This window comes from Pieris napi, chromosome 7, assembly GCF_905475465.1.
Source record: "Pieris napi chromosome 7, ilPieNapi1.2, whole genome shotgun sequence".
NCBI lineage: Eukaryota > Metazoa > Arthropoda > Insecta > Lepidoptera > Pieridae > Pieris > Pieris napi.
This window is the reverse complement of record NC_062240.1, coordinates 11,092,781-11,114,787: the sequence shown is the minus strand read 5'-3', so window position 1 is coordinate 11,114,787 and position 22,007 is coordinate 11,092,781. Positions and strand designations below refer to the sequence as shown.

The window sequence follows — 22,007 nt, the reverse complement described above, 5'->3', positions numbered from 1 at the left end:
ATGGTTATGTATCTCATGGTTATGTTTAACAAGGACTTTCATTGAACATCGATTTTGTATGCGTTTCTCATAATAGCTATGGTCTCTAGAGAGCCGTATGATTACAAGGTCCTTTGTACAGTCACATCAGGGAATTTATTGCCGACCTTAGTAACATTCACTATACGCATTTCTGTTCAAAGTAGCAAGTATTTTACACTCGTTTCGATACATATTAATCTCAACAACTAGGCATTTATATTTACAATATGGTTAACCTACATAGTAATTATAATAATTAAAAAATTTAAAATAATAGATAGAAAATTTAAATGAATTTAAAAAGTTTGGTCCCTATGGCAGTACCTTTAATACTGGTAGAATTTCCTCACTGTAATGCGGTACTTATTCGTTCAGCGAGGAAAGCAGCCGGTCTAGTTCACCGGCGCCAACTAAATTCTGAACAAAAACTGTATTCACATCATTCATAAAAAAATCAGTGCAACTGTATGCAAAATATCTGACTAAGTTTACACGGTGTAGTGTAAAACAAAAAAAAATGGCGATTAAAAGTTTATTGCCAGTTCTTCTCTACCGTTCTACGATTTGAGAACTGGCAGTAAATGTAAAATTAGAAACATTAAAATGTATATTTCTTTTTTGACGTTCATAAGTGTTCGTTGTTTTACCTATATGAACAAATGATTTTTGATTTTGACTGATGAATAAAACACAGAATTTGGCACAAATAATTTATTTTCTTACAGGACAATCTAACAAAAGTAAGACAAATAATATATTGACTGGTTTAAGTGGATTAATAGGGTTATACAAAAAGTATATTATGTCATATTGGCTTTTTATATTAAAACTTGCCTGTACAATCCCATTCCATTAAGTCTACCTAAATACATTAACATTCAAAGTAATTTATAGATAGATAGATAGATATTGTAATAGTCAAACACAGCAACAAAAATAGATTTACACACATAAAAATTTAACTAATTCAAAACAATCTATATGCGAAACAAAAATGGGACAACAGCGAAAATTTCAACACACACTTTTTATTATTTTTTATTTTATGATTGACAATAATAATTATTGTATATTATACACAATTCTGTGGTACGAGAACAAAAAACTAATAAAATATACTAGTACTCAGATGTCTGACAGTATTATTGTTTTCAAACAATAAGCCAAAAACTTTTGGGCATTCTATATGTGCTAGTTTGTCTGATATTACATTTTTTATAGTGTTTTGCTAGTTGTCTGATATTACATTTTTTTAGTCGATAAAGAAATTTATCATTGTCGTTTAGTAAATATCATACTGAATATTTCATATTTATTTACAATAATTTGACACAAGAACTAAACAAACCTGAGATTGCTAATGTATAATAATACACATCTGTTTAGTTTTAAAAATATTTGGATCTATTACTTTCAAAAATATGAAGTTCAGAGAGAGGAAAATATCTATTATACTTATATTTTCTATAACTACAATTCTATTTTAATGTGAAATGCATAAGACTTTTAATATCACTAGATGAATTCCATCCGAGAAATTTAAGAGTAATAGACAAATAATTTGGTCCGTATTTAATTAAAAGGACCAACATTTAAATTAAAACTCTCCGCGTTTTTTGCGAGGTCCCTTTACAATTACGACATTATATGGGAAGGTGCAAATTTAGTTTTGCACTATCGACGTTAAATAGAGGACAGATTGCAAAGGTTCATTTGTTAAGCAATTGGACACATACAATGCTTGTCCTCGCAAATTTTATGAATAACACGCGGTTTTTTTTTTAAATCTTGTAAGAGAATACAATAAGCTACGGTACTCTAAAGTTACTGACCTTATGAATACCTAAAAGATAAATTGGCAGTATTTTTCTACATACATAAGTCTCGTTTAGGGGTTTCAGAAACTATTCGTTTACGATCTTTACAATACTTTTAATCTAACAATATTTTAAATTTTACACACACTTACATAAATAATTTCAAACTTATATTAATGATTATAACAAATATCCACTATACATATCGAATTACTTTAATTGAATTTAATTTTCATCTAATAAAATAAATAAAGCACTTTTGAGTATGGTCTTAGCTAGTGCTAATGCGTATCACGCTACCTTATCAAATAAAATGGACGTTAAAATTTTAAAAGCCTATTAAATTATTTGATGCCGAATAGTTATAACTGTAAGGCATTCACAAGACACTAACATGAACACTGGTTGAATATTTGTCCGCATCAAACAATTTAAAAGGCACATCTCTACTCGTCTCGACTGACATCGCTCGACGGACGAAAATTTCAAAAAATGATTTCTTTCCCAGAACATCACCGTTTAACGTTCAGCCCGGGTCTAATTTCGGGTCTAGGTTTGTTCGTTTCTCCTGTAACGCTGCGAGTAGGGCCTCCTTTACCTCCCTATCTGAGCTTCTCCACAACCTTAACAACTCATCCTCAGATAATAACGATAGTTCAGATTTGCCACTCACCTTCGGGTACGGGGGTGCTGGTGGAACCTCTTGCGAAACCATAATTTCTATGCTAGCACGATGGCTTGGAACATCTATCGAAAGATAGTTCTGGTTTGAGACGTCCTGATATGACCTGGTGGAGCCTTCAGCTCGCCGTACCATAGGCGATGGGGATCTGAGTCTAGTGTTAATGTCCGGAGGAGAGTTTGTTAAGCAGCTAACTTCACGGCTTAAACGTCTACCTATGTTCAGACTAGTACGCTCATATATTGAGGCTGAATCCGAGCCAAGTACCGAGTCTGTGCTAAATCGTCTGACATTCAATCCGCTAGTAGATCTTTTTCTTCGACTTCGGGGTGAACGCAGTTGTCTAGGTGACCTACTTTGACGAGGCGAGCGACTTGAAACATCGGGTGATGGCGATAGAAATTTCGATTCCGTTATTTCTTCAGATATTTCCGATGTTTCGATGGCAACGTTTTCTTTTATCGAATCTAATGAATGATCTCTACCTTGTTGAACCCTGCGGGAAACAAAATATTATAAATTATAATTCTATTTCATGTTTTTTATATGAGATGAGCTCAGATATAACCAGTATTCCTCGGGTGTTAATATCATTATGTAGAATGTTAATCGACTATTTCTTAATGTTAAGTTAATTCCAAATGAGGTATTTTTAAAGTAACTGCATGATTACGTTCTAATTATTGTTATCGATAAAAAAATATTAAATTTATATTAGAAAAGATTTAATGTCAATTATAATTGTTAAATACATCTAAGAGACATTTTTCAGCATTTCCTATCGTTATTTGCAGTATAATCTCAAATATTTTCCATCCCTTCCTTTCCTTGTTGTAAGTTTAGTAGCAGAGTTAATACCCTAATAACCAAGCGAAACCACAGAATGTTGCACATAAAGCCAAAGACACAGAAATATGTCTGCCACACTATGTGTGCCCAACTTTACGTTAAGTATTGGCATGTATAATATTATCTCGTGGGTTTTATTGTAAGACACAATAGGGGTTCTGCAACAAGTTATGCAACAATTCTAATTAAACTTAGAAGTTTCCGTGCAACAATGGTTTCTGCGTAAAATCGTTATACACTAAGGTAATATGCTACAGAGCAGTGTTGGCCTAGTGGCTTTAGCGTTCGACCCTCATCCCTGAGGTCGTAGGTTCAATCCCCGGCTGTGCACCAATAGACTTTCTTTCTATGTTCGCATTTAACATTCGCTCGAACGGTGAAGGAGCCGGAACCGGCTTATCTTAGAACCAAAAATTCGGCGTGTGTCAGGCAAAGGGGGCTGATCACCTACTTGCCTATTAGATTGACAACTTACTTACTAACCTTTAGTAACCAAATGTATTGTAACCCTACATGAATAAATTTAACATGAATAACTTTTGACTTTAGACATTTGTTCCATGTCTCAGTGAAGAGACTATGTACTTAAAAATAAGTGGTCGCATGACATAAAGAGTGTAGAGTATATCATTCATTAAGATTTAATTCTATTCTATCTACTAACCGTCTGATTTCTTGTATCATTTCAAAGAATTGTGCTTTACTTTTTCTTCGCCTACGCTGTTCGTGTTCCTTCTGAAACAAACGTACTTCCTATTGCAATTGAAAAAAATAATAACATAGGAGAATTGCACAAGAGGTTACGCGGGTACCATAGGCCAGCGCCCACATCACCCATAAATATCACTAAGGATTTTTCCAGAGTAGCTGTCGCCCGGTCCCGGCGGGAGGCGCCAACCAGACCTAGTTTAAGAAAATAAACTGCCTTTTCAGGAAAATAGAGATTTGTCACTCTCCTTCTGCTTAGCTTCTAGGCTACAGATTTGCCTGATAGGCTATTAGGGTTCCTATGTAGAAAGAAAACATAGGATTTTACGTTGTATTAAGCGTGAAGACGGACTATTTTATAAAACTAAATTTTAAATTTTTACGGTTTGAAGTCCACTATCTAGTCTAATAGGTTTATATTAATACTTCGTTTTGCAAATGGTATGAAAGAAGTAAGTTTTCTGGCTTCAGCCTTGCGATTCTGTAACTCACCTTTCGAACTCACACAGCGGTTTTCACAGCGGCGGCGGTCGCGCTTAAATCAGTCATTTTACGATTTGGCATTCTGATAAACAATAAACTACAAACTCCCTCTTTATCAGAATGCCAAATCGTAAAAGCCGCTGTGAGAATTCGAAAAGTGAGTTGCAAAGTGAGACGCAAGGCAGTAAAGAACTTTCAAAACTAAGTACTTTGAAACGCAATACAATTTATGCTTGTTTATTAGCAAACATTTAGGTGATTAACAAGATTATTACTTTATGTTTAATAGCGTCCCCATTATACACTTAACCTGAAAGATACTTTGATTTATGATTGCATTCATTTGATATTAACACACGTGCCTATTTTTATTTACGATAGTAAAATTATTGAATAAAATACTTTTAGAATAACAAACAACTTTTGTCAGTGGAGGACGGTCAGAGATGATATGACCTACTTATTTGAGAAAAATTATACAGATATAAGTTACAATAAACACAAATGAGGAAGAAACAGCAGGTGGTACATGGCATAGAGTCGCATAGTGTAGATAGAAATGGCGGCACTTGGAGGAAATATTTGCCAAAAATGGCAGATATCTAAGAATTATACAAAATAAAAATGTATTTTAGTGTAAAGTATCTGAAATAAAAGGATTTATCAGTATTATAGACACAAGAATGGATAAATTTAAATTACAAGACTTCACTTTAACTACAAAATATCTCGTTATATTTATGCAGGCGTTATTTAATAGATACAAGAATAAAATCAAAATAAATAGTATAAAAATTACCCTTTTTACACTTTTTTGAAATAGCGACGTAAAGTGCCCTTGACGAATGGTGTTTACGAGTTCTCTAGCTGCGTGATGAGGAGACACCAATTCGACACAGTTTATGAATCTGTAGAGTTTCTGAAATAAAAAGGTCGTAAAATTTCAACGCATATGGAAAAATTTACGTAATAACGTACGAGACTTTCTAGAGGTGTTTTGGCTTTTCCAAACTTGCCACTCAGACAGGAAATAGAACCTTTTAGAAATGAATTGTAGTTTGCCTATGGTTTGTTCGTTGGTTTATTTAATTTCCGGGATAACAAAGGTGTACAATAAATCTGTTTTGAATGGATAGAGAACTTTTATAATTTTCAGGCAAAAGAGATTTCTTTAGAGTTTAACAGTCGTATCTTAAAGCCCTCGGTTCGATTTCCAGCGAAACAAGAATTATTTTTGTATTTTTTATTTTTTTATACAGATAAATAACGCTATACATGCAGAATTGTCAGACACATCATGGGACTGATAAAATTAGTACATACATATATAAATATACCTATTTGTGCGTTTATCCCGTGTCGAATCCCGGTGAATCAATCATTGTTTCGACTTAATACGAAAAAGACGCTTTTTTTATCTTTAACAATAGTTATTTTATCTGTATTTTGTATATAATGGTTAAGAGAGAAAACTATATATTTTTTTAAAGACAACTTTATCCTAAGTTACTAACCTGACTGAAAAACATAATATTCCTACTTCTCCAAACCGTCCCCTTGGGCTTGTGACGTAATATCGGCAGGGTATATTTATAAAAGAGGTGTTCCAATATCAATATTAAACAACCGACGATCATGCCCACTCCCAGAAGAATAAACACACCCGCAACGGCCGCAACCCCTAAAATAAATAAATTATAACTTTTCTTTTAAGGTAAAATGTCGGACATAATCTGCGTACAACTTAAGGGAAATTTATGTCGATAGTTTGATGGTGATTTTGTATAAAAATTTGTTCCGTTTCCGACGATCACCGTCTAAGTTTTCTATAGTTTTATCATGTACACGTTAATGCGATGTACCAGCAGTATTATTGAGTTCCAATAGGGGTTCGATCCAAAGGTTTTTTGAAACTTCGAAGGTCTCAAAATCCTTTATGCTGAACGCAACATTAAACTCAATATTCAAGTTCTATCTATTGGAACTTAAGAGTATCGCCGTAGTTCCTGACAACACGAAAGCATAGATTTATCACATATTTTAAATAGTAGTTATTTTTAACCCTTGCTGATTTTTTTTTTAATTGTTATTCTACATAACTTATAGGCTACGCACGGGCAAGCATGACCCATAAAACTCATGTACCTAAATCTTCCTTATGAATAATTCTAGATATTAGTGAAAGTCGCCATAAATTCTGTGTCAGTAGATCGACTTATCCAATGACTTTTTTGTAGGCATACAAACTCTAGTTTTCTTTAGATTTCCATCATATATCCTTCATCATTTAGGCAGCGTTCTGTTACAATCCCTCAATGCATCCTATATTGCTGACATACCTGTGCTATATCCTCCTCATCATTTCTCCCCATGCACCAACAACCTTATTTTACCCTCTGTTGATCTCTTAACTCTTATCCGAGCAGACGTGATTTTTTTTGTTATATTTTCTTTTGTGAATTATGATTTCATTTACAATAGAATATATTGTGATTACTATTTTTTTTGAAGATCCTAAATAATTTCCGTGTAACATTTCGTTAGAAACGTTTTCATTCGAACGCTTTTTCTCCAACCTCGCAAATCTGACTACCGTGAGAAAGTATTTTAATTTCTCTGGTTTAGATATATACACTCACAGATAACGTGGTATTCTTTCCACGGATCCAGAGATTAAAACCTCACAAAATGCTCCTCTTTATAATTTTAGTTTAGTCTCGACGTAGATTTTCATCTTTGAATAAATGAATTGCAGACATGTATCTCATACCAGATTTAAAAACAAAAGCATAAATGTAATGTGAAATAAGCTGTAATGAAGTTAAGCCAGCCTAGTCTAATCGAGCGGTTGCCAAATTGAGTGGTTATCAGAATTGATTACATCGACGGCCAATGACAGCAACTCTGATGGGTTATGAGTGTTCGCTGTTTATTAACTGAACGTATTACTTAAGTCAACAATAATGTTTTACAGAATTAAGCTATAACAAAGAATTTTTGTAACGAATAAATTCCAAAAACTTTGTTTTATTTACACTTCGTTACCTTAAACATACACATAAAATACAGGATAAAAGTAAATAAATAAATGGAACAACATTTTTAGGTCTGGGCCTCAGATATCTATATCTGTTTCATGATCATTTGTCAATCTAATAGGCAAGTAGGTGATCAGCTTCATTTTTTTTTCAATAAAAAAATCATGTGCCAGAAACACGCCGTCGACTATTTGGGACTAAGGCAAGCCGGTTTTCTCACGATATTTTTCTTCACCGTTCGCGAGATTGTTAAATGCGCACATAGACAGAAAGTAAATTGTTGCACAGCCGGGGATCGAACGTGGGTCAAACGCAACTAGGGGTTAGAGGAGGTCATCAGCTGCAAAAAAATGTTCTACGGGAGGTCCTTAAACTCAACCCCTGCAGAGTTATAATTTATTTTTCGTTTTTATGAGAAAATTGACTTTTTATACTAATTATTATTAAAATTGGAAAAAATCTACATCCTGTTTCATAATATCCACTAGATTGGTACTGATGAGTCACGGATACATTAGACATGCTATTTATAGTTGTTTATTGAAGATAATATTAAGTTATAGGATATAGAAACTTCTCAAATCATAACTTTTTGTTTATTTCGGACACCACTGTGAAAAAAAAAATACTCTACCGAAAAGTGACCCTGTATTACATGTTTTGGCGCATTTAATAGGGATTCTGAAAAGGTATACATGGCCATAAGTGGCTCTAATATCTTTTTAAAATTCTCGAAAAAACAAAACAACAATTCCGATTTATGATTTATAAAAAAAATACTTAAAAAAAACGGTGCTTAATATTTAAAAGTTGTCGACAGAACACCTGATATTTGTATTTCAGAGCTTTTCGTTAACTTTAATTAGTCAAAGTAAGACGTTCAATGTTAAACCACAGACAGGAAACTTAGTAGTGGTTATGACCTAGTTCACATTTTCCGTACGTGAATCACGTACTTATCTGAATTATCGTACGTGGTTGCTTGCAACTGTCTGAGGTTATGAGGAACAGGAATTAGAAGACTACGGGAAGTAATAATTTTAACATTTACGTAACGAATAAGGGGTGAGATTAATTTAATCAATGAAATAAATTATTGTAATTATATTTTTTCGTTTTATCCAAACGCAATGACTACTTACTACGCACCTCGTAACCAGGAAGCATTCTAAACTCGCCTTTTAAAATGTAGCAACTACAGTCAAAACCGGTTATAACGACATTGAAGGGACCGTATAGTTGCCGACGTTATATCCGATAGTCGTTATAAGCAATGTCATATACACAAGTACAGTACATATGTATGTACATACAGTCAAAACCGGTTATAACGACATTGAAGGGACCGTATAGTTGCCGACGTTATATCCGATAGTCGTTATAAGCAATGTCATATATTATATATACACAAGTATAGTTAATATGTATGTACACTATCTACAAGTTATATTATCATAGTTAGATATCTAGAATAGGTAGGTATGGGTTATAATATGGTATGTTAATATTATAATATGTAAACGAGTCAAAAAAGAAACAAAAATATTTATTACGAAATAATTAGGTACAAAAGTAATCAATCATTTTGGTCCAGTCTCAAATATTTTTTGCATTTTACGTTTCATACTCCTCAAGGTATGAGTATCACCAGTATCAAACTGTTCGTTAAAGGCAACAAATTTTTGCAAAATTGTTACAGCGTTAAGAGCCTCGAAAATCGTTGTTGGCTGAAACTGTTCGTTGGGAGAAAGTGCGTAGGTAATAATATGCCTAAATATTCATTCAATGCCTTTAAATAAGATTTAAAATCGTTTGTATTGTTTTGTTTTGCCGAGACAAGAAGCGGTTGGTCGTTATAGCCGATGAATGTCGATAAAATTTCGTCGTTGTAAGCGATATGTCGCTGTATCCGATGTTGTTATAAGCGGTTTGTTTACTGAATAGTTTACTAGGGATTCGGACGGGACCATACAATCTGGTTGTAATAACCGATAGGTCGTTGTAAACGATGTCGTTATAAACGGTTTTGACTGTAGTTATCTATCTAGAATAGGTAGGTAATTGGGTTATAATATGATACGTTAATATTATAATATGTAAACGAGTCATAAAAGAAACAAAAATATTTATTACGAAATAATTAGGTATAAAAGTAATCAGTCATTTTGGTACGTTTTTTTTAGCCCAGTCTCAAATATTTTTTGTTGCATTTTATCCATATGACATGAGATTTTTCTTCAATAGAAAACGCTTTTCTCTTTTTTTGCGACATGCAAAATTGCACAGTGTAAACAACACCAACACTTTTAAATCAAACTGTTACTCACGCAGTCAATTAGCGAACTAAACATGTGTAAAGTATGCAAGGTTTTGTTTGACCTTTAGGCCATTTGTGGCCGGGAAGAGGTTTGGATGAGGTGGGAGAAAGTGCTTAGGTAATAATATGCCTAAATATTCATTCAATGCTTATAAATAAGATTTAAAATCGTTTGTATTTTTTTGTTTTGCTGAGACAAGAATGGTTGGTCGTTATAGCCGATGAATATCGAATATAATTCGAATAAAATTTCGTCGTTGTAAGCGATATGTCGCTGTATCCGATGTTGTTATAAGCGGTTTGTTTACTGAATAGTTTACTAGGGATTCGGACGGGACCATACAATCTGGTTGTAATAACCGATAGGTCGTTGTAAACGATGTCGTTATAAACGGTTTTGACTGTATTAACAAATCAAGTATTTATGTTTTTGTCATGAGAGTGCTCTTTGATCGATTTAAATATTATGTATAATATATTATTTAAAACTTACACTCGCGACTATGGATTGTGTAGTGTAACTGATCAATTAAATAATTAATATATAAAGGTATATATGTGTCGCAGCCAACTAGCTTAATTAGCCGTTCAATTAACACCCTGGCCTTTTAACTAAACGGCGCCGTTTAACTAACGGCCTGAAAGATATTCAGCCGTATCGTTTGATACAACATTTAATAAACTGGCTGGCTAATGCTTTGGCCATTCGTACGGTAGAGTCATTATTTGGCAGAAATAAAAAAGATAAACATATGACATAAAAAATATTTCTTTTAAAATTAAATTGCGTAAATAAAATTCACATTATTATTATCACTACACTCTTCCATTGTACTTGTTGTTTTTCATCAAAATTTGGAAAACACCATCAAAGTTGTGGTATGCCGACGCCATATTTACAGTTTGAAGTGTTTCGTTTCGAGTTTGAGAGTGGCAGAAAGTGGAATTAAATTTAAATTAACAGTCAACAGGCTAGGCAAGTAATGAAACGTCATCGATTCAAGTCATTTGCCTAGCTGTTTAATCAACTGGCTTAACATCTTTCAGGCCGCTAGTTAAACGGTTAGGCTGTTAATTTAACGGCTAATTAAGCTGTCTGGCTGCGACATGGTGTCCATGAATAAGTATGAATGACTGTCAAGCGGTGGTTCAGAGATAGACCACCCTTAGAGGAACCCGAATAATCCCCATGTATGTTATTATATTACAAAGAAAGATTTTTGTAATACCCAGCCGAATGGAAAACAACTACAATGTTCAAACTTACGTAATAGTTGATATAACATTTATCGTAAATATACTCTGTATTAGAAACTTCAAACGTTCTCAATTCATGTTAAAAGCCGTAGCGGTGGATGAGAAGTGGAGGTTACAAAGGGAAATGTTATTAGTTGGTTTTGAGACGGTAAGACATTTTACTTTAACGCTACACACTTTTCATTTTTGTTACAGCATTTTCAGTACATTTATTTAAACTTGATGTTGGTGATCCCATTTTTAAAAATAAATAAACAATTGAACAATAAAGTAATCTACGTAGGAATTGTTTATTTATTTTTAAAAATGGAATCACCATCATCATCAATGGCTGTATAGCCCCTTGTAAGCATTAGCCTCCTCAAGTATAATATATTTCGCTATTACAATTTATTTAATGCTTCTTCCAACTTTGAAACCCTGTTGTTTTGAGGTTGAATTTGGGCGGTGTTAGCGTTGTCAAGGATGTTATAAAGTTCTTCACAACATACGCCAAACATCCTTTCTAGTTTTTTCAATGAGCTATGGACTTGATGCTAGACTTTTTGTCTGTTATGTTTAAGGGGTTACTGAAATACTAGTAATTTAGATATAAGTTTTTCCTGTGAAACAAACTTGAAATAAATTATTATTATAATTATCACCGTCGTCGCAAACAGGGCCAAACATTCAAGAATCTTCCGCTCATAAATAAGGAAAGCAAGCTCGTCTTTCTTGCTAAGGACCCAGGTTTCACAACCATAGATGAGCACTGGTCGCAGGAGAGTTTTGTACAGAACAAGCTTGGTATTCTTTCTGAGAAGTCACGATCGGAAATATCTACTAAGGCCAAAGTAGCAGTGATTTTTGCTATCATAATGCGTCTACTGATCTCGCGGCTGAGATTAAAATTAAAAATTGGTGTGTGAAATTGTCAAAAATTACGTTTTCAACAACGATATGTAAATAAAAAACGCAATAAGATTGGGACAGATTAATTTGAGATATTATAATTATTACTAAATGACCCGGTGAACTTCGAACTTCTAAATATATGAAAAATCTAATTTCTAAACGAACCTATAATTATTTGACAACTGAGTGACAATTTGTTCTTTCTAAATAAAACAAAAGACATCAAATGTTTTGAACTAGAAACGAAATGTATTTGATAATTAAATTATTTATGCTTGTTTTTTTTTAATTATACAGGTTACTCACCGTTTAAACCTACCCTTAACCACAAATATTTCAAGATCCAAACTAGCTAAATCGGTCTAGCCATTCTCGAGTTATAGAGAGACAAACGAACAGCAATTAATTCTTATAGATAGTCACTTGTTTTAAAATTAAATGCAACTTAAACCCGACTGAACTAAATATTTTAAAAATGGAACTTTTGAAATGTATCGAATAATAATAACTTTAAAGATAAATTAGAACAAAAAATCAGTTGAAAATATAAACAAAACCTTATTTAAGGATTAAGTTCAAACCTGTCTCAAGCTTACAGTAAACTTTGCGTTCCATTTTTTCAGTGATAAATTCTGTTTAATCTTTTAGGTTGACTCGTGCCCCTCGTTGGGAGGATTAATGTTAGGGTGGTGATAAATCGTAATGAAATTTCCTCAGGAACAGATGTAGATTTATCCCTCACCTTAATACGTTTATGTTAAAATACATAATATCGGTGGCACCGGTTTTAATTAATGAGAACAACCAATGTTTACTTTTTTAAATAAATTATGCTATCTATATAAATATTGTCCTTTATTATTTACGTTCATAGGTTTCCAATATGAATACATATTTACTCATTGATTTCCTTTTAAAACAAAAAACTTTGCGATTAAAAAGAGTGGCAGAGACTTTATTGCTAGTTCTTCTCTTCCGTTCTACGCCTCTGATTTGAGAACTGGCAGTAAATGTAAAATTAGAAGCATTTAATGTATATTTCTTTTTTTGACGTTTATATGTGTACATTGTGTTACCTATATGAATATATGATTTTTACTTTGATTATTGACTTGACTTGTATACATTATAAATGCAGATTTGTATGTTAAAACCTTCAAATCGTTTTTCTATATGTACGAAGTCGCGCACAAACACAGCCTATTTTTTAAGTATTATCGGACACTCGTAGTATTGATAGATATTGAAGAACTCCAGTATACATTTTTATCATGGACTCGTCGTAAAGTCAGTGAACATCTAAGTTTCTTCGGACGGCGTGTCTCCATGGAACAGCTTAACGTGCCTTATTAATGTGGTAAATCACAGATTTTTTTTACTTATGTAACTTTAACGTTGTGGTTTATGACATTTTCCTTTGAATAATTGTAATGTAGAGGGAGGGTAAAACTTGCTGAGTTTCATGCCCGATCTTCTCAGAACAAGGTAGTTTGGTAGTTTTGCGAACGGATGGCGTAGTTCTCTTTCGCGAATTATGTAAACGTTTTTGACATTCATAAGCATGCCCTAAGACGCATCTAAACTGAATAAACGTATAGTGATTGATTGATTTGATTGATAATAACACCTATAATTCAGTGAGTATTCTTTATATTGTAATACATTTTAATACTGTATTATAATCTATTGGATTTTAATACAAGTAATCCATGTAATTTCTCTGAACTTACCAAGTGGCTTAGGCTGAATGCCATAATCCGGGCTGAGTTTAAAGCATGGTAGGGCTCCATACCACTTCTCCGTTAAGATGTCCATATACCCATTCGAGGAGTATTTTGCTATAACCGCTGATATACTATCCTGAAACCAAATAAATACGTTATAAGCATCTGTTTATGATGTATAAGGTATATGTATAAACCATCTAGCCGCTCACCATCCACAAGTAAAAAAAACTGTCAAAATTGCTGCTAAAGAACTGACTTCTGAATACACCTTACGTGTGCTACACATTCATACACATGCACCCACACACTCACTCATGCACTCACGCGTGTTACACGTCGCGCGATGTCAAAATTGTAATTTAAGAAATGGGAAGAGCTGGGAACCGTGACACAGGTATTTTTTACTTAATGTGTTCCCAAATCTATAAATAAACACATTTTTGTTTTATTTTAATAACCTAAAAAGTATTATGATGCTGAGGGACATATGACCGTTTCAGGTATCGTGCCTTCAAACACATAACTACTATACTAGGTTACTACATATAATATGATTAGTAAATATAGTATGGTGACGAAGAATCATATAAAATGAAAACCTAAATTATATAGTCACTAAGTATAAATATCCAAAGCAATAAGTTTAATAAGGTAAAAGTTTCAATGCATTCGCAAAATTTCAATACTATACAAATGTTCTTGCTAAAGTGGGCTGATATAGAAAAAACGTTTTTAATAGAAATTTATTTGGTTGTTCAATAGCCTTCGATAGCGATAAACCGTTATAGCGGTAATAAAAAATTTCGATACTATTTTTATAGTACAATTTGTCTTTTCTCAAAATAGGCTTCAGTTTCGGTGATAAGCTCTTCATCAGCGCAAAATTTACTTATCGTAAACGACATCTGAGCATCGACCGACTCTTGTCGTGTGTACGTGTAATGAAGTTATTAAACGTGTTAAAAATGTTTTTCTATATTGCAAATAACATAGAAATTTTAAAAAATATATCCTTATTTTGGGTATTATGCAATGTCGTATATTTTAAATATAATATCGAAATTAACTAAATATAATATCATAACTAGAACAAAATACAAAAATATTTTTTATCTAGGTTGAGTTTTTTTGCTGTTTTATATTTATGTTCTTTGCTTTTATGTTTGTTTTTTTTTTAAACTGTATATGTAATCACTTAATAAAATAAGAATTCACGTTTATTAGTAATCATAACAATCAATATACAGTTTTTACAATTTTCTTAACCTACGTAGTAATAATAAAAATAAAAATAAATTAAAACAAATTTATAAAGTTTGGTCCCTATAGCAGTGTACCTTCAAATTTGTAATGACATATTTTCTTGTGTTCTAGGCATGTATATTATTTAACAACTTCTAGATAAATAAATAAATAAAAAAATTATTAAATAAAATCATGATATGCAAATCAAAAGTCCCCGGAGTTTTTATAACCAAGAATATTTTTATAATTTTCAGAAGGATTTTATAATTATTAAATTCATCATTTTTATAATTATCAAATTAATCTTCTATAGTTATTAATATTATATTAACTTAGAACTATTATTTAGGACAAAAAAATCACTAAGTATCATTTAATGATACGAAATATCGATATGATTTACGATCACATATGGCACAGTTTGCTAACTGTACGAATGTTCACGATTCGTTCTTAAGTGATAACGTCGTCGAGATAAAAATGAGTATAATCTAGAGTATGACATCGGCTATCGATCACCCCATTAAGCGTGCGTACACCATCAATCTTTCGTTGCTAAAATCCTAAGTCGTTTCCCTGTCACCCAGTCGGCCTACTTACGCTACTTTATGCCGATACAGATATTTTACTGAACTTGAATATAGCTTTTAAGGCATAAGGTAGTAGTTATAAGGCTTTTTAGAATAACAAAATTATGTAATATTTAAATTAAAACAAAATTTTATTTTTTACTGCATTTCACAGTGAATACATTAAGACTGATTATTATATATTATTGAGACTTGGAGCTGGACAGTCCTTTAGCAGTGTTCGTGATCATAGGTACTTCGGAGTATGATTTTTTTACTGCTTTTACAAAAATTTCTGGTAATTTTATTGTATGCTTATTTTATCTTGTATATATTTTGATAGTATTTTTTAATATTTTTTTGTAACACTTATGTTTACTTCAATTGTCATACATTTGAGATGGAAGATTTTGTAAAATATCCCGTAAATAAATAAGTATGAAATATGTATTTGGACTGTATAACTCCATACTACAGAGAACGAAATGAATTACTTTTACTATCATAATTACTTTTACTATCATAATCTGCAGCTGAGTTTAATCATAGGACGTCGAGGTCATACGGGTGGAATCTCGTATTCCGTCGTTTCACCACAGCGTTTTTTAAGGCAGTTTTTGCGCACCACCACTTTGTGCAACCCACTGTCAATCCAGCCCACTGAAGTATTTCCGAACCAATTCGACTTATAATCCTTCAATAGGGCGTACAAGACCGGCAACGCACTCGCGAGACTTCTGACATTGAGAGTGTCCATGAGCGGCGGTATCACTTATCATCAGGTGAGCCTCCTGCCCGTTTGCCCCCTGTTCTATAAAATAATGATAGTCACATAGACAGGTTAACACCTCATGATGTGAATAATAATAAATAAATAATACATAAATTCAGCGCATTCATTGAATCAAGACATCGTTATCTCTAGGGCCATACAGAATTTACAAGTGACACGATAAAATGAACCCGTAATAGGTATTTGCGGTTCCCGTCACTTCGTTGGGTAAAGTCGAGTATATTAAAATGAAATTTCTCATGTTCTAGAAAATCGCTGAAACTGTATCATACTCTAATGCACTTAACAAAGACACATATAGTAATAATGTGTCTTGAAATACGGTCTAAAACATTATTTATTTAAAACATACAATAAACACAATACATCAATGGCAAGTGTGCACGAAATTTAAAGGAAACAATACAATTATAAAAGAGAACAAATAATTAGTAATTAATTTAGATTTTACAGATGAAGGTCCGTATTCTTACGTATTTCTTATTCACTGTTAAATTTCATGAAATGGTTTGAGTTTTGTCTATGAATTAAATCTGATTTAATTTTTTTGAAACCGAGTGTGTAGTTTTTATATTTATTTGTGAACGTTGGTACTTTAGCAATTGCTCTTAGGATCGTGTTCTCTTGTTGCTGGAGTATGTTTATGTTGGTATCACTTGCGCAACCCCGCACTTGGAGCGCATATGTCCAAAATTTATAAAATACGGTAATATTGCGAATTTTTGACATTTATTCATTAAGTAATTGCACACCCTTAAAGTTATTCTTTAAATTTGCTCGTTTTGTGCGTGTAGTGGTATGTTTATTTCCTTAACTGATAAGCAACTATGGAGAGAGTTATTTAAAATATTTTAAATTAAAACACAGGTGCTATAACCATAAATTTGTTTTAAAGGATAAGGTGACGGTTTTCTAAAGTCTAAACCGTAAGGTCGTACATTCTAATCACGAATAAAAACCAATGGCAATTATATTCCCAATTAACATTTGCTTCTACGGTAGCAGACGTCATCTTGAGGAAACATTTCGTCTTAGAGCCAATAACTACATAATCACTTGTCTAGAAATCATAAAAATTATTAAAGAAACAAATGCTGATGTCCACTCATATAGGGTGCCACGGGATTATTTATTTTATTTTATAATTAGATTAATGCTAATGCTGGTAATATAAGCTTTGATGGCACTTTAATTTTACCTTTAATGGAAATCCCTTCGCCATTCCAATAGCATAAGTGTCATCGGTCAGGGAGTGATCTCCAACTCGCTGCAGCTTGCATCCATGGTCCGTTGCTCGATAGTAATCCAACACCGGTGTATCAGCGATTAGAAGGTCTAAAGTTCCATTTCTGTTACAAATACGGTAAAAATATATTTTAGCTTTAAGATACATGTTTTTATTCACATGGTATAAACTGGCTTGGACATTGACATGGATAAAATTTTTCCCTTATATTAGTCCCATACTCATCCATGTTTTAATTTTTATGTAACTGTTTTATAAGTATTTAACTTTGTCATAAATATATCTACAAATCCAAAGAAAAAACGAAAGGAAACAAGCGAAATTTTTCACGGTACTAGTTTAATATTATACATCAATTATTACACTCATACCTTAATCGATTAATTCCTTCTTCAATATCTTGAAGGCCGTATCGGCGCATTTGTTGAGCTAATTCGGGATTGTTTCTTTGTACATAATATTCTGCTGCAGAAGATCTCGGTGTGCCTACTCTCAATGTTAACCACTAGAAACATTAATAATTCATTTAGTTTTGCATTGATGACAATTTATCAGCTTAAATACTTGTTACTATAGATCATCGGCTCTTAAAGTACAAAGAGGAAGACCTTTTCAAAAAAGAGTAAAAAATTTGGATATGTATTGTATATGTTATATTATTGTACAATATGTTTATTAAAAATTATATGTACACAATTCAGTCTGTTTTATGATTCGATATTCGAAACAATTCCTTTATTTGTGTGTATTTGTAGAAATCAAATGTAAAAAAAAGACTCGCAACAAAAAACGTCACTGAATATTATATCAAATATTATAAAAAAATATTTTGTCGAATATTTTTTTGCCTAATATTAACAATATAAGAAAGTTTTACTTACATTACTTCGTCCTTGAAATTCGTCGACTGCGTTATGAAAAAATAATCCAGCAATAAGTGCTGCTATATTGGCTGTGTAACTGGCCACGAATATAACAGAGAAACCACCCCAAACATTTATTAAAAACTTATTTGGCCAGCTCTTTGGGGCTTTGAACGCAACTAAATGACCGCACAGCAGTCCCCACATCACCCACAGTGCGCTGGAAATGCTGAAATTTTTGGATCTCTGACGCCCCCACGGATTTAAACCGAAGGGGGACAACCATTCATATATAGCCACGGCAATAGCTGTGATATTCAGTGACGTGAAAATAGCAACCCACAATTCCGGTGAGAATGGTAATAAAAATGCTAGCAATGGTATATCAGCGCGTTGGTTGGGTGCTGCTAAAATTGATATTCCACTAAAGAAATACGGCTGACTGAAGTCCACTACCTCGGCTCGAGCTGATGACACGCTAAGAGCGGCGAAAGACATGTGGGCGGCACCAGATACTAAATCCCCGATAACGCCATCCCATTTTTCGCGATCCTCTAAATCTTCGTCAAATGTATTCAACATGTCATTATCCAACCTTTCGTATCCTTTCCGATACTGTGAGCGATAATTCTCCCCATTCGCAACGTATTCATTGACGATATTCACATTTTCGTACAGCCTTTTAAACGGCTTTAGGAATCTTCTCGAACCATACAACCCATCCTCAACGATATACAAATGAAAATCAAATTCTAGTTCTTGAGCTATATTTTCTAGGAGATCCATAGCAAATCCGTAACAACAACGCGTGGCCATTTTCGTCAACGTGTTTGGCTGTGTTGTAGGGAGGAAGAAGTCTTCTCTTTGTTCATCCCTACCTGGTACAAAAGCAAGAGTCAGGTTGTCACGATCGGAGGTTTGTGGGCGATGACAAGGAAGCCCCCTAAGACACTGCCCGTCTTCATCAAGCTCTCCTTCCATAACGAAAGGCGGTGCAAGAGCTGTTACAACGCGAAATACGGTTCGAGCACCAGTGGACTGTCCTTGAGCAACTAACCGTCCACCGGGCCATACAATCGTATGAAGTCTAACTGAACGGCCGTTGATATGACCAACTTGTCGCCACATGTTGCCGTCTATACCCGGCACCAAATTTAAGAAGGAAAAATGTGCCATCAAAGAGCGTTCCTGCCGTTCCATGACGCCGGCGAGAGCAGCTGAAGTAGCTATTCGCATTTCCCTGAAAAGGAATGTCTATTGTTAAGAAAATGTTCACAAATATTGGAAACAGATATGGGAACGGAGTTATCACACGTAAAAGTTTTATGCGAACATTACGGGTAGTTGGAATCTGCAAAGTTTGGGATAAATGGGCTTAAGTAACCTGCTAGTTGTCAAGGTAACTTCGCTTTTACAGTTAAGAGATAAGTCTTTTAACTTAGTGAGACCATTGATATTTTTACGAGTCGAGTTTCATCTAAACATACGTTAGAGTGAAATTTTAACTGCGATATTTAAAAATAAAACATGATATTGGACAAATAATAAGGTTTTAAATACCAAAAAAGTAAAAACACTTAAAAAATATTGTTTTGTATACATATAACGCGAAAATCTCTATCATAACATTAAATAAAACGCATTTACATTTACGTAAATAAAAACTGACTCATACCGATTTTAAAATATTTTGAAAACGAAAAAATTAAAGGGATTATGGAAATGTTTATGGTATGCGATTCTTTCTATTATGGTAGGGGAGCCCAAGAGGGGATTTCGGGATTTACTCAAGCGCGGCAGATTAATATATAGGGGGATACCTTGTACCCGGTTAAGTACCTCCACAAAATATGAGGCCCATATATAAAGCCGCACGTGAAGGAGACAGGATCAGTTTAGTAAAAAAAAATTGACCATCAGAAATTCCCGAGTGCGTCAGATTAAGGTAGGGTGAGTTAATTACATCCTAAAAAGTGTATATTCCACTAATCTGACAATTTGAGAGTGACGGAAAAAAAGGGGAGGGCAACAAAGTTGTAAAAAAAAAACGTCATCTCGACATTCTCGAGCGTAGCTAATTTTTTTTTTATTTTGAAGGAAATAATTCAAGAATAATGAAAAATATATAATCTGACGATTTCCGCAAGCCGAAATAACAAAAATTCGTCGATAAAGTTAAATGCGTGCAGCTGCGTGATGCCTACATTTCCTTAAACCGATCGGAATCTACTAAACGGCGTTCTAAATATTTCCCTCAAAATTACATTTCCTGTGAATTTGAACCGATTCGGACCGATAGATTTTGAGAAATTTTGAAAAATCTTAAAAAAATAAGAAATATTTTTTTTTAAACTGGTTTCTTTATCGATCAACTTCAAAAACTAATCCGCCTTTGAGCTTGAAAAACCACGTCGATCGCCACCAAGCTGGTCAAAAGCGGTTGATTCGTTCGAGAGATATCGTACACGAAAGAAACCCGAAAAAGTGTTTTTTCGGGATTACTCCGAAATTTGTGGTTCGATCAATTAAAATTGCTTCGAATGCCGCCAACCGCGTGAAAATTGCTTGATCCATTCAAAAGTTATTGCGGTTTGAAAATTCCAAAAATAGTGTTCTATGAAACTTCTATCAGACTTTCGAGCTGGGAGAGCTCAAATGCATAGAAATGTTATTTCTTTGAACTCAGCGAGCTCAAAATATCAATTTTAAGCGCCCAGGAATGGAATTAGCGGGAAGTTGCAGGGATGGCCCTTTAGGTGAACCGTTTTTCTATTTTTTTTTTGTCAGATCAGGCGAATCCCTCTAGATAATCGTCAGATTATGAGACAGTACGTTTAGAACATAAAGATGAACCACATATATCTTAATCTGATGAGTATTTCAAAATTGGGATTTTTTTTTGCAAATTAAGAAAATGGCTGTGGGTTTGCGTCCCATCGAAATCGTCAGATTAGTGAATGAGAGCTTTTTTTTGGTGCACTTAATACTCCCTTAGAAAATCTGACGCGCTCGATAACTTTTTTTTTTTTTTAATTTTCAACCCTTAAATACAACCACCCGCATCATGCAAACGATCAGATTAACATACGTACATTATTAAAAATACGTAGGGCATAGATGCTATCAATATCTGACGCGCTCGAGGATGTCCATGCAACAGTTTTTTTTTACATATTTAACAATCTATAGCCGCTTCCCCCACCGATGAAAAGGAATTTATCATATAACATTTTTTTCTTCTTTTTATCTAAGCTTTGCATCCCAATAGGTCTCTACGACGCTCGAGTAAATCCCCATTTAGCATCGTGGGCTCCCCTACCATTAGGAAAAAATATATACACGTGTTTCAGTAAAAACCGCGCGTTACTGTGCAACCGTTAATGGGCATTTTATAATTGCTTTATACGCAACAGCTAAGCTCAAAGCGTTTTTACTTTGTTTCTTTGAAATCTGATATAAGATAAATATTGGATAAAAAAACTAAAAAACATATCTCTG

At 33.4% G+C, this 22,007-nt stretch overlaps 1 protein-coding gene across 2 annotated transcripts in view; it reads right to left on the bottom strand.

The window, feature by feature from the left end:
- Nucleotides 1–727: 727 nt before the first annotated feature.
- The window catches only part of LOC125051135, a 62,584-nt gene continuing 41,304 nt past the window's right edge, over nt 728–22,007 (bottom strand). Inside the window, exons 7-14 of one of the 2 annotated variants that reach the window (XM_047651297.1) lie at nt 18,528–19,749; nt 18,018–18,151; nt 17,599–17,749; nt 13,797–13,926; nt 6,075–6,241; nt 5,360–5,479; nt 4,034–4,104; nt 728–3,016 (exon numbers count right to left, since the gene is read on the bottom strand). In XM_047651297.1, coding sequence (XP_047507253.1) covers nt 2,365–3,016; nt 4,034–4,104; nt 5,360–5,479; nt 6,075–6,241; nt 13,797–13,926; nt 17,599–17,749; nt 18,018–18,151; nt 18,528–19,749 — 2,647 coding nt within the window. In that variant the 3' untranslated portion in view covers nt 728–2,364. The remainder of the gene's footprint in view (nt 3,017–4,033; nt 4,105–5,359; nt 5,480–6,074; nt 6,242–13,796; nt 13,927–17,598; nt 17,750–18,017; nt 18,152–18,527; nt 19,750–22,007) is intronic. The other variant, XM_047651298.1, reaches the window with a different exon arrangement.